The 12622-nt window shown below is 39.8% G+C and overlaps 1 protein-coding gene and 1 long non-coding RNA gene across 2 annotated transcripts in view; one reads left to right on the top strand and one right to left on the bottom strand.

Moving 5' to 3' along the window:
• Positions 1–715: 715 nt before the first annotated feature.
• On the bottom strand, positions 716–8423 carry LOC120536872. Its single transcript, XR_005635216.1, has 3 exons — positions 8346–8423; positions 7688–7754; positions 716–775 (listed from the first exon to the last, which is right to left on the bottom strand). It is a non-coding gene; the product is annotated as an uncharacterized LOC120536872 (long non-coding RNA).
• A 2203-nt stretch (positions 8424–10626) lies between these two features.
• Positions 10627–12622, top strand: part of LOC120536845 (extracellular serine/threonine protein kinase FAM20C-like) — a 35178-nt gene continuing 33182 nt past the window's right edge. Inside the window, exon 1 of the mRNA XM_039765361.1 lies at positions 10627–10734. Coding sequence (XP_039621295.1) covers positions 10721–10734 — 14 coding nt within the window. The 5' untranslated portion in view covers positions 10627–10720. The remainder of the gene's footprint in view (positions 10735–12622) is intronic.

Raw genomic sequence — 12622 nt, 5'->3', positions numbered from 1 at the left:
TTTAAAGGAACAAATTTACTTAAACTAACAGTTAACACCAATCAGCATTGCTTCAGTTTTGGAGCAGTTTAATTTTAAAGAGTCATGTTCCATTCAGGTTTAAATTTTACTAAGGCAAGATGTGAGCTGAAAAATGTATGAGAAACTTTGTCTTTTAACACAGAAACAGATTGGAGTACTATCTCCATTAAAATGATAACCCAGTCCAAAGCTAGAAATAATATGCCCAAGGGGAAGCATGTAGATGAAGAACAGAAGGATGAGGACAGAGCCTTTAGGAACTGCTTGTGAGACTGGTAGTGAGCCGGACGTGCTGTTGCCAACTCAACAAACATTTGCCAAACAGTCATCTATCTTGCCTACTACATTAAAATTAATATCTATCTATCTATCTATCTATCTATCTATCTATCTATCTATCTATCTATCTATCTATCTATCTATTTCAGGAAACTACAGAGGGTGGCAAAGTTGGAACAGAATATCACTGACACACAATTCCCTCATGTCCAAGATATATTAAGCATTATCTTCATTTAAGAAGAAAGAGTATTATTAATTCTTCAATCTTGCACAATCCTCCATCCCACCGAACAGTTCAGGACCATCAGCACTTGCACCACAAGATTCACAGATAGTTTGATCCTCAGATCATACAGCTTATTCAACAGCCAACCCTGCTAACAACTGAATAAGCAGAAATTATGTGTGTTTCTTCTTTAGCCATCATCTGGTGTGGTATGGATTGTTTCTGGTCATTATTGTACTCTTGAGTCTGTAAGAGACAGGAAAGCGAGAATTCCATGAAAATAAATTTAATCTTGAACTTGAATTTGTAAGCCAAAGACTGTCAAGAAATTAGTGTTGCATTCTAGTCACCACAGCAGAAATCTGTTGGGAAAATATGATTTTAAGATAGCATTCCAACAGGCATAAAGACCTCCCAAGTACATCCAGCCAGAGTGACTTTGACAGTCAGAACTTTCACACCTACCAATATAATATGCAGATGTAGACATAGGACCATCAATTTTTGGAAATGCCTTTTGACCATCCTGGACTAAGAACTTAGTGACTTCATGCCTAAGAATAGGCCTACAGTATGTGCCAATTGGTACTTTACAGGCACACAAACATGCAAGGAAATAGTTAAAACAACAGCACGTGTCCATCAGCTAATTGTAGAACCATGGCCAGATTGTTGAAAAGGAGTTAGACAAGCCAGACACAGGAGACCTTTGCCTCCCCCCCATTGGTCATTCAACAGCTGAGTCAGTGCTGGAGTGGCCAATCAGATGAAAGGACCTTTCTACCTGATGATTCCACTGCTCCTTCAACTGAGATGACTTTGCCATAGGCAGGCAAACAACTTAGCAGTGCAGCAGTGGCACCAAGTGCCACATGAGGGCCACGAGAAGAGAACTACACTACACTGCCGTCTTCTCAGAAGCCTCATCCTCGAGGGTAACTCAAACTCCATCTGCCAGGTGATCTGGTTTGACTTAGCTGAAAGCGAGCCATTGTGAGGCGGGATTGAGGGGTCCACCAACATTAGATCTAAACCACTCCTCCATTTGGGGGGTCATTAGTTGGTTCTTCTCCCAACCACTCCACCAATTTAACAGCCCAGGGAGTACAAGACTACATGGCCCTTTGTCAAATCAGCCCAATTAAAGAGATAATTCGAATCGGCAGAATGAAGGCAGCCAGACTTCGTTACATCCCACTCTTTTCATATAAATCTGATTTATTGTCATTTAGTAGCTCGGGAACATTTTTTCCATTCATGTGGAATGGGTTTGTAGTACTATTTGTTGATAATTTATTTGATTTAGTATCTAATTTGCATACAATTTGAATAATTTAGTTGTCCGGTTATGTGATTTCTGCACAGTTTGGTTTAGTGTCTCATTTACATTTAGAAATCCTATGGGAATAACTGCATGTGGTGTCTTCAGTTAAGGTGCTTCTCTGACTTACTTACATTGTACTAATATGGGATTACACGTACATGATTTGAGAATATAATCAATATGATTTAGCATGTACTTGCAGTTTTTGCTATGAAATGAAAATTGCTTAATGCTACTGTTAAATGTAATCGTTTAATTGATTTAGTATCTCATTTGGATATTTGCCTCCATTTTAAATAAGATAGTATCATGATGATTTGAATAAAATGAGTGTGATTTGGTACCACATTTGCATATCTTACATTAATTTAGAATTACCTCGTAAGGCAGAAACACGAATTGTGCAAAATTTCTGTGATTCGTCATTTCAGTTTAAATAATTTAGTGCTGTAGTTACTATGTCATTTACATACAGGGTGATTTAGTATGTCATTTGCATCTATGAATCTAATTAGCACAATTAAGTATTGCACTTAAGTCGTTTCAATAATATTAATGTGATTTAGTACCTTGCGTGTTTGCATCCAAATGGAACAGATTAGCATCTCAATTGCATGACTTGTACACAATTACTTTGATTCAGGACTTCATTGTTGCATCCATTTAAAATAATCAAGCAGAGCAAGAACACGATTTGCCCAACATCCATCCGTCTCATTTTTGCACTTACAATTTGCACCAAACGTTGGCGTGATCTTTGCCAACAGCCAGAGTTAGCGGACTGGTGCTGTCACTTGTCACACTTGCTCTGATGAATTACTCCTCGTGCCATCGCTTTTTATGCTGAGGTTCCCCGTGCTACACCACACCCTGCCGGCGTTACACAAATAAACTGAATCCCCCTGGAGGCTGCCTTCCTGTCATGTTTCATTTTTTTACTTTTCATCAACTGGGAGTTCAGGTAATTTAGTGTCTTATTCACTTGATTTGCAGCCTCCTTTGTGATGCCTGGGGATTATTTAGCCTCTAATTTGCATACTCATCCCATGCAAATTGCCCCACATTTTGTTTTGCATAATTTGAATCCTGTCAGAGTGATCTGATCCCGCCTGGAAAGATGGATGACATGCGCCGGGTTGCTTCGATGAACTCTGCGCTCATTGTTACATTCTTTTTCTCTCGATAGGCTCTCGATGCCCGCCTCAGGGTATATGCCTGCATTATTGAAATGGTGCTCAGAAATATCTGGATTTTGACCTAAAGCTGAAGAAGCCTGGAGAATAAATACTTGAGCTCATTTAAGCTCTCTTATTCCAAATGGAGAAGCCGCACTTACATGCAGGCACACAAATCAAACACACTTAGCTGGTTACATCATCGGCTACGATAAACCAAATATAGACTTGGGGATGGGGGAGAGAGCTTACTGTAAAGTATGGCCACAGAGCCCGAGGAGACGGAGACGGCAAGCTTGGAAATGAGCTGTGAGCCTAGCAAACAGACGCATTTCGAGAGCCCGGCTTTTTCAGCAGTAGCCGCAAGCGCTACAAAACGCTCTTAAGAGACAATCTTTATGTTAGAGCATATAGGACATTGTCATTATTAATAGTAGCCTAAAGCACTATACACTTTAATTCAGAAATTGTCTAATGCTTTTAATCAGTCTGCAGTTTTACATTGAACATGAGGGCACAACACACTTCATCACAAATAGTGACCGTTAAAGTCACCAAGGAGATCAGGTGGCACCTCCACCTTGCAGTATGAGTGACATAAGTTAGGCAAACTCAATTTATCCATTACCCAGTTCAGGGGGTATATCCTGTATAGGGCACCACTGTGTCACAACCAATCAGATTGGGAGAGTTTCAGAGATGCTGGTTAGTTTAGTTTAGTGTTTCATGTCTGAAGTTCCTGTCTGTCTACCTTCCATTCGGATTCTTGTTTTGTCCTGGATTGTCTCTTGTTTTGGGATATGGTCTGTCTGGTGTCTTCCTGCTTATGAGGATTTGCCATCCTGTGAAGAAAGGAGCGCTCCTGATCCCATTCATCCATCTTCATTTTCATCCGGAAAATACCAGTAGGACTATCTTTACATTCAATACAATCTATATATATAATTCACTAAGGCAAGACACCCATGGAAAGCACGCCAGAAGGGGCGTGGATTCACTAAGCCGTTGACAAATAAGACACCGATGGCACACGCAGGGAGGAGCCACGCCCACCAACTCCAAGACCATTGGAAACGACGACAACTCGCAGAGCCACGGCTACCAACTCGGACGCGACGACAAAGAAAGAACGGCGTCATTTATATTCGTCTGTCGTAGAGGCCTCATGTACCTCCGAGCCACCTTGACTGTTCATAGAGGCATGTTTCTCGCGGAGGTGAATCGCCATATGCGGCGTGTAAAACAGTTTGCGAGGGGTATCACATGGGATCCTTAAAACCATCCTTTACAACTGAGGTTAAAACACAATGAAGTAAGCAGTCTTTAAAAACTGAGTTTTCTGTTACGACGCACGACCGCGTGCACCATAGCAAACTGTTTTACACGCTACATACAGCAATTCACATCCGCGACAAACATGCGTCGTCTTCACTCACGGACAATTATATGTTGCTCTCTCCAGAGTTCCATCTTTTCATTCACTTTCTGTTGTATCCTCAAACCCTCCCTTTTTAGACAACTGTGTCTTTCCAGAAGTGTTCAACCATCAATAAATAATTATGCGGCGTTTGTTATGCCACGGGTTCACTATTGTGTTGTATTTTGCTCTCTCCAGAGTTCCATCTTTTCATTCACTTACTGTTGTATTCTCACACCAACCCATTTTAGACAACCGTGTCTTTCCAGAAGTGTTTAGCATTCAATAAATAATTATGCATGAGATTGAGCGTGTGTCTACACGACGCAGAGAGGTGTGGGTAAGCCATTGAACCCCATTCGGGCTGCAAACTGTGGAATTCCCACTAAGTGCGATTCATACACTCCCACTGGTTGCGTCCCTACCCTTTGTACACACCCCCCTCCCACCTCGCTACTACCGTGGTTGGGTGTCTTGGTGGATTATATTTAGAAAAGCAGCCAACGACTCAAGTGACGAGTTGGAGGTGGGCACATGAGCGGGCAGTACATACTGAACGAGAATTCCGGAGACTAGCATGACGGAGGGAGCTGAATGGACGTCCTTCTCCTCTCCTCCCATTCCACACTCCGCGCCATGCACCCCCATCCCTCCGTCTGGCAAGAGAAGGCGCCATTGCAGTCCGCCAGTTTTCAGTCACAGACGATTGTGTGTTGGTTCGTTCCGTGCATTGTTACAATGTTGCTTTTCATGCTGATTTATTACATTACCGATTTTTCAAATGTTAATTTTCTCCCTGTGCTTAAAAATCATTAAAAAACCGGCCTGATTATGTGGCTTATGGTACTCTGCGGGTTGGCTAGTACAATATAATACAATACAATTTATTTTTGTATAGCCCAAAATCACACAAGAAGTTCAGCAATGGGCTTTAACAGGCCCTGCTTCTTGACAGCCGTCCAGCCTTGACTCTCTAAGAAGACAAAAAAAAACTCCCCCAAAAAAACCCTTGTAGGAAAAAATGGAAGAAACCTTGAGAAAGGAAGTTCAAAGAGAGACCCCATTCCAGGTAGGCCGGGCGTGCAGTGGGTGTCAAAAAAAAGGAGGTCAATACAATGCAATACACAGAACAGAACAAATCCTCAATACAGTATAAAAATAAAAATTTGACAAGTACGGAGCAGGAGTTAACAGTAGATGATATCACATAATATGATTTGGATTTGTTTAGAGTCCTGGCCGTCAAGCTGCCTCCCCCATTTGGCCATTCCACAGCAGAGACAGCCAATCTGATGAAAGGACCCAACTAGCCCACGATTTCTGCAATACTCCATCAGGGATGACATTCCCATTCAACTTGCTGATTTCTGGACCTCCATCGTTGCATTTCATCCGTTGCCGTTTTCTATGGACTTTATAGTGAGTGTTTATTGTTGTGGTTTGTTTTTGTGTTTATTGTACATTGCCGTAAGGGGAACTGGGGTGGGATTGTTGCTTTCATTTATTATTGTTGAATACATTCCTTATTTGTTGTTTATAACCAGTGGCTTTTTTGTCTCTGCTTGTGAGTGTGTGAGGGTCGGGTCAAGGTTGGGTGCATCCATGGAATCTCCACCCAAATAAAAAATAAATCACCGTCTCTTCGACGGTGTGAATCTTAGTGGCACCTTACCGCTACGCCCTTTATACTATTTATTACACAGACCTTAACAGATTGCCATAAATCCTGTACTATAGCCCTCATATGTTACACTGACTTTGTTGCCTATGACCTCTGCCATCCCACTTGAAGATGGTGTTCTGCAATATGGATTTGGACATTTTTAGGTCTACGAGTCTAACCTGATATTATTTCCCAAATTTGTTATGAGTTGGCCTACCCTTGCGCTTTAAGCTAACATACACATGTACACACACATAGACTCTATCCAGTTAAGTGTTGTTTATGAGTGATGCCTACAATTCCCATCACTCCTCAGTACTTCACATGGACTCATAATTAATTAATAATCAGTATGACAAACATACATGGTGTCCCCAAGACAGATGAAGGCTCATACACTTTGCTTAATTTCACTTACCCACCAACAATGTCTTGCTTCTTCTGTACTGTACTGTATTGGAAAACATCTTTCCTCAATGTGCCAAACCCTGTGTATAAACACAGTGACAATCTTCCCACATCACATGTCCTGCAACGACTTTACACACACACACACTATCCACTTGTGCACTCTTTATGTGCCACTCCTCAGTACTCCGCACAGGGACTCATTAGCTTTGGCACAAACAACACATAAGCGATCCCTGAGACACATGGAGGATGATAGACCCTTTAGTTTTATGGCACTTACCACCCATAGGATATTTTACTCCCAACTTTACTGACTCGATTAGAGACAAAATATTTTTTTTTGTTTGAAAAGGACCAGAAGATATGCAAAGTCTAACAACTAGCTGAGGTCAAAACTAAGAGTTACTGGATTTATTAACAAAACCAAAAGGAGAACAAGCTCAAAGGTCATGGATAAGACCAAAAGATTTGAGAACCGGGAAATCAAAAATAAAAGTCTTGAAAGTCGCAAGTTAAGATATGCAAAATAGATGATGGAGAAGACCTTTCAATCTCTGACTAGATTTATCAATGAATCCAAAATGTGAACAACATCAAAGATCAGGGACAAGACCAAAAGATTTGAGAACTGGAAAATCAAAAAACAAAGCTCTTTGAAGTTGCAACTTAGGACTGGTTTGCTAGCTACAAATATTGATACAAAATGGGCTGCCGAAGAGACCTTTCATCCTCCCACCAACTGGCCTCTTCAAGTTGTGATATCAGAGGCCAAGCCTCTAGTAATCAGGATCCACAAAATAATGTTAGAATACACAAAATGGCAGCGCTCAAGGAAAACCAATATGGTATCAAGAGAAAATTCTAACTTAATATAAGTTCATCATAAATGCATTAAACCTGAGCTGTGTCTTCAGAGGTAGAATTACTGAGTTTCAAAACCCCAGATGAGACATATAATTAGCCAAAATGTATTCAGGATCAAACAAAATTTCCAGTCATAACTTCACCATGAGGTCCAATTCTTCTGAGACATTCCTGTCAAACTGATAACCTTGTAGGCAAAAGCAAATGGCAATCTTGGCCTCACCACATGTCCTATAAACACAAACACATGCATGCAAACGGTCATCCAAACAGTAACCACAAACAGGGTACAACACATGCTTACCCAAAAATTCTGCCGTGCTCTACGCCAAGTGTTCTGGAGTAGAGTCCTAAGGAGATGCTGCTTTCCCCTATAGATAGATAGATAGATAGATAGTGAATGGCTTTGGACATCCCAAGCATTACACACAAAAGCAGACCCCAGAAGGAGCTACAGACAGGTCAGATAGATAAATTACATAAGAAAAACTATGCAGATTCTATCCAGCAAGCCATCCATCCATAATCCAACTATATCCTAACTACGGGGTCATGGGGGTCTGCTGGAGCCAATCCCAGCCAACACAGGGTGCAAGGCAGGAAACAAACCTTGGGCAGGGCGCCAGCCCACCACAGACTATGCAGACTCATGCTTTTCAATTACTTTTCACAGAGTAGTTGTTGTCTTCTGTCATCATTGTGTAGATTAGGCCACCGTTTAATTCTAGCATAATAGGCAGGATCAAGCCAGGATAAATAGGGAGGGTTACGTCAGGAAGGGCATCCGGTGTAAAATTTAGCAAAATCAATATTCAGACAACTATACAAGTTTCCATACTGGATCAGTCGAGCTCCGGGTTAACAACGACTGCCACCGGTACTGTTAGCCCTATGAACACAAACACATGCATGCAAACGGTCATCCAAACAGTAACCACAAACAGGGTGCAACACATGCTTACCCAAAAATTCTGTTGTGCTCTATGCCGTGTTCTGGAGTAGAGTCCTAAGGAGATACTGCTTTCCCCTATAGATAGATAGATAGATAGATAGATAGATAGATAGATAGATAGATAGATAGATAGATAGATAGATAGATAGATAGATAATTACAATAAAATAGCCTGGATCGAAAGTTGCATGTTAGTTTGTGTATTATATATGATAATTTAAATCTTTAAATATTATGACTAGTGCCATAAACAAAAGCAAACAGAATGTGACTTTGCAAACCATACAATGTAATGGTGCTTGATGTGTAGTTTCAGCCTTTGTACTGTAGGTACTTGTAGTTACACTCTATTCTCTGATCAGCTCATCTCTGGTCTGTTTTCTTCTGGTTATCATCTTGTCAATTCTCTTCCTAGCCACCTCATTAACCTGACTTTTTACATCTTCATTCCTTAGTGGCCTGTGCCAGGCTCATATATCTAAAACCGGTCTCTCTTTTTCTAAGGTTTCTTTCTGGAGAGGGGTGGTTCATAGAATGTGAAGTGTCCGTGAAGACCTGGTCCACTCTCACCCTAACAAAGGATCTTATCTGATCTAATAAATCATAAATGTCCCCAAGCAAGGACTGGCTGATATACCTTCCCTGCATTTTAAAATTAGATATTAACTTTTCTGCCAGTTTAAAATTTGTTAAATGTGTAATTAATAATAAAAAATAATTAACCTATATGCTAGATATTCTTCTCCATTACAGCTTGCAATGTAATGGATTGGTGTCCCAGCAAATGAAGGACCTTAGCTCTCTGCAATCCTGATTGGGGTAGACTTGCAGTAGAAATGAACGATTTTCCTGATTTAAGTGACTTGTAGAAATATCTGCCTGCTTGTGTAGGAGAAGCTCCATTGATCTTAACAGTTAAATCCAGACTGAATACTCACTACTTTACTCTATTATAACCCAATTTGATCTGCCGGGTAGATGTTATTATTGCAGCTCTATTAGTCATCTGTTAAAAGTTAAAACTTGCCAATGGTGATGAACTGCTAATGACCCTCCTGCATTCTGTGTCTGTTCTTGTTATCCTGCTGTGGCACTTAGTGCCACTGTTAGAGAGCCAAGCTGTTACTCCTGCCCAAGGAGAGTGGCACCAAAGATATTGAGAGCTTGGAACTCCAAAGATGAAATCATTTAATCTTCTTATTTTTCTGCCTGACATGTTGTTTTAGTTTCATACAATACTCAGAAGAGGGTGGGAGGCTAGTATGTCTGCGTCACCAGGGCTGTGACTTTATGTGACATCACCTGTGATTTTCTCTTTTACAGTCAACTGTGGACCCCCTACTCTGCCTAACCAGGAATGATGCTAATAAAGGTTTTTGTAAATCCCCTCTTGTCTTTGTATTATAGATGCATAAGTGCTCTGTACCTGTACTTGGTGATGAGCACTATACAAACAGAAGTTGAATTGAAGTCAAAAAATAAAAATCTGAGAGATTATGCAAGATGACCTGCAGTCAAAATCATTAAACATTCATTGAGTGCTTGCTCACCATTTCTGTGATGTGACCGATGACTCTTCTCTGCACATGGTCTAACTGTCGTTACAGCAGTGGTTCTAAAACTGTGAGGTGGGCCCCCCTAAGGGGGCACGAAGTAACAAAAAGGGGGGGTGCGAAGATGTAAAAAAAAGAAAACAATTATCAAAAATATGAGAAATACATCTATCGAAACCAAAACAAATTAACTTAAACTACATTCTGATACTAGAAAAATAAATAGATAGAGTTAGAGTTAGATAATGTCGATAAAAGTTAAGTAGGTATAATAAAATATGCATCTATGATATATCATTAATTAAAAAAGAACAAATTGGTATTAGTGGGCTTCTTTCAAAAAAATGTTACGGGGGTGCAATTAAAACTGTTATGAAAATTCGGACCTCAAATACTTAAAAGGTTGAGAAACGCTGCGTTACACCATCGTGGTGGTATGGAGACTGAGAATTCTGGCCTTGTGTCACCAGGGTGGTGGCAGTTTAGCTGGATCTACCTGATGCCACGTGCAAGACAGTGTTCACTTTGACAGGTGCTATAACACCTCAGCTTTAAAGACGCTTCATTAAACCTGCCCAGTTCCATGGTGTACGTGTTCCCTACATTTTAAGGACATCACCTTTTTGAGAATGTCCTAACTGTGTCTGGCCAGTTGTACCCATTAATGATCACTGTAACCTGGCAAAGTCACCGTGTGCTTTGTTTGCACCGTGATAAGAGTGAAAGACAAGAGGGGGGAGAGAGTGGGGAAGAAATCTGATGTGCAGTGGGCATCAGGGAGCTCAAGCAAAATCATTTTCAGGGAACTTTCTGGAAAAGTGCTGGCTGAGAGATGACAGCTTCCAGGTGAGACTGAGGAGAAATCTATTATAAGTTTATAGATGGCTGATACATGTAGTCACTGATTTTAGGAAATTTATATTGGGTGGATGATAAAGTTAGGGAAGAGCTGCACCAGTGTGCCATGGGAAGGGGAAGAAGTCAACAAAAGTAAATGCCACAAAAAATGTGTTTTTGGTTCAATTACTTTTTATCTTATGCTCTGTTTCTGTTTATCCTTTTTGGTCAAACATATGCAGTGTATGATGTGCATAAATGCCTAAATAAAAATGTTAAAACAATAATGCCTATTATTTAAAAACATATGATCCATGAATCAATTTGGTTTAATTTATAATGTACAGATGTGTAATTCATAATATAATATAATATAATATAATTTCAAGTTTTATTTATGTAATGGCTAAATTAATGTAGGAATCTTTCATCTACTGTATGTATTGTATAAAATGTGCTTAATTCAAAAAATACAATTAGAAAATGGAAATGTAAACTTGTAAAACAGGAGAAATGTGTCATGGTGACCAGCAGCAGGTCGAATAGACAGGCAAACAGCTGTCCCTAACCAGTGCTGACAGATTATTACACCAGAATACATAGATGAGTGGCCAGATGATATGAAAGGCATTATACAAATACATATATTTCAAAGGGATTATAATCAGACAGATAGATAATCAATAGTCATTAATTTATTAGTTGTAGTGTTAAAGTCCTGCTTATGGAAACAGTATTTCCATATGTAGTCAGAAAGAATTGAAACAGATAGATAGATAGATAGATAGATAGATAGATAGATAGATAGATAGATAGATAGATAGATAGATAGATAGATAGATAGATAGATATAAATTTCAGTATAGTAGGCAGGATAGATAGATGTGTGATACTATTGCATATTGAATGTTAAATTTAGAGTATCTACTATGTATATTATTATTTAAATATATTAAATATTAAATGAAAGCATCGAAGAAGCAGAATGAGCTTGATACATGGTATATAGTGGCACAGTGGGCAACAGTGGTGCCCTAGAAATGCAGTTTTCTGCTTTCCAGAGTCTTTTGCTCTTATGCAGTTTGCACATTTTTTCCATGTTTTCTTCAATTTTTTCCCCCATACATCCCCAAACATGTGCTGGTTAGTTTTATTAATAATTCCAATTTGACCCTATGTCAGTGTACTGTAAGTGTGTCTGTGCCTGGTGCTGCTGCCAGGATATCCTCCAGCCCCACATTAGCCTGAGTTGCAGAAGTGTGTTTAAGAATGCGTATATACAGTATATACAGTAGATAGATAGATAGATAGATAGATAGATAGATAGATAGATAGATAGATAGATAGATAGATAGATAGAAATTGTAGTATAGTAGGCAGCATAGATATTAATTTTAGTATAGTAGGCAGGATTAGATAGATAGATAGATAGATAGATAGATAGATAGATAGATAGATAGATAGATAGATAGATAGATAGATAGATACTTTATTAATCCCCAAGGGGAAATTCACATTCTCCAGCAGCAGCATACTAATAAAAACAATATTAATTAAATAGTGATAAAAATGCAGTGCGAGTTAAAAAATGCAGGGTGGAGAGTGAAAGGCAGGTATAGCAGTCTATAATCTTGTATAATTTTGACGTTTACCCCCCTGGGTGGAATTGCAGAGTCGCATAGTGTGGGGGAGGAACGATCTCCTCATTCTGTCAGTGGAGCAGGATGGTGACAGCAGTCTGTTGCTGAAGCTGCTCCGATGTCTGGAGATGTTACTGTTTAGTTGACACAGTGAAAGCAATGGATTCTCCATGATTGACAGGAGCCTGCTCAGCACCCATCACTCTGCCACAGATGTCAAACTGTCCAGCCCTGTGCCTTCAATAGAGCCTTCCTTA

This window comes from Polypterus senegalus, chromosome 10 (assembly GCF_016835505.1).
Source record: "Polypterus senegalus isolate Bchr_013 chromosome 10, ASM1683550v1, whole genome shotgun sequence".
Taxonomy (NCBI): domain Eukaryota; kingdom Metazoa; phylum Chordata; class Cladistia; order Polypteriformes; family Polypteridae; genus Polypterus; species Polypterus senegalus.
Note: the sequence above shows the minus strand (reverse complement) of the source record. Positions and strands in the feature narration are given on the sequence as shown.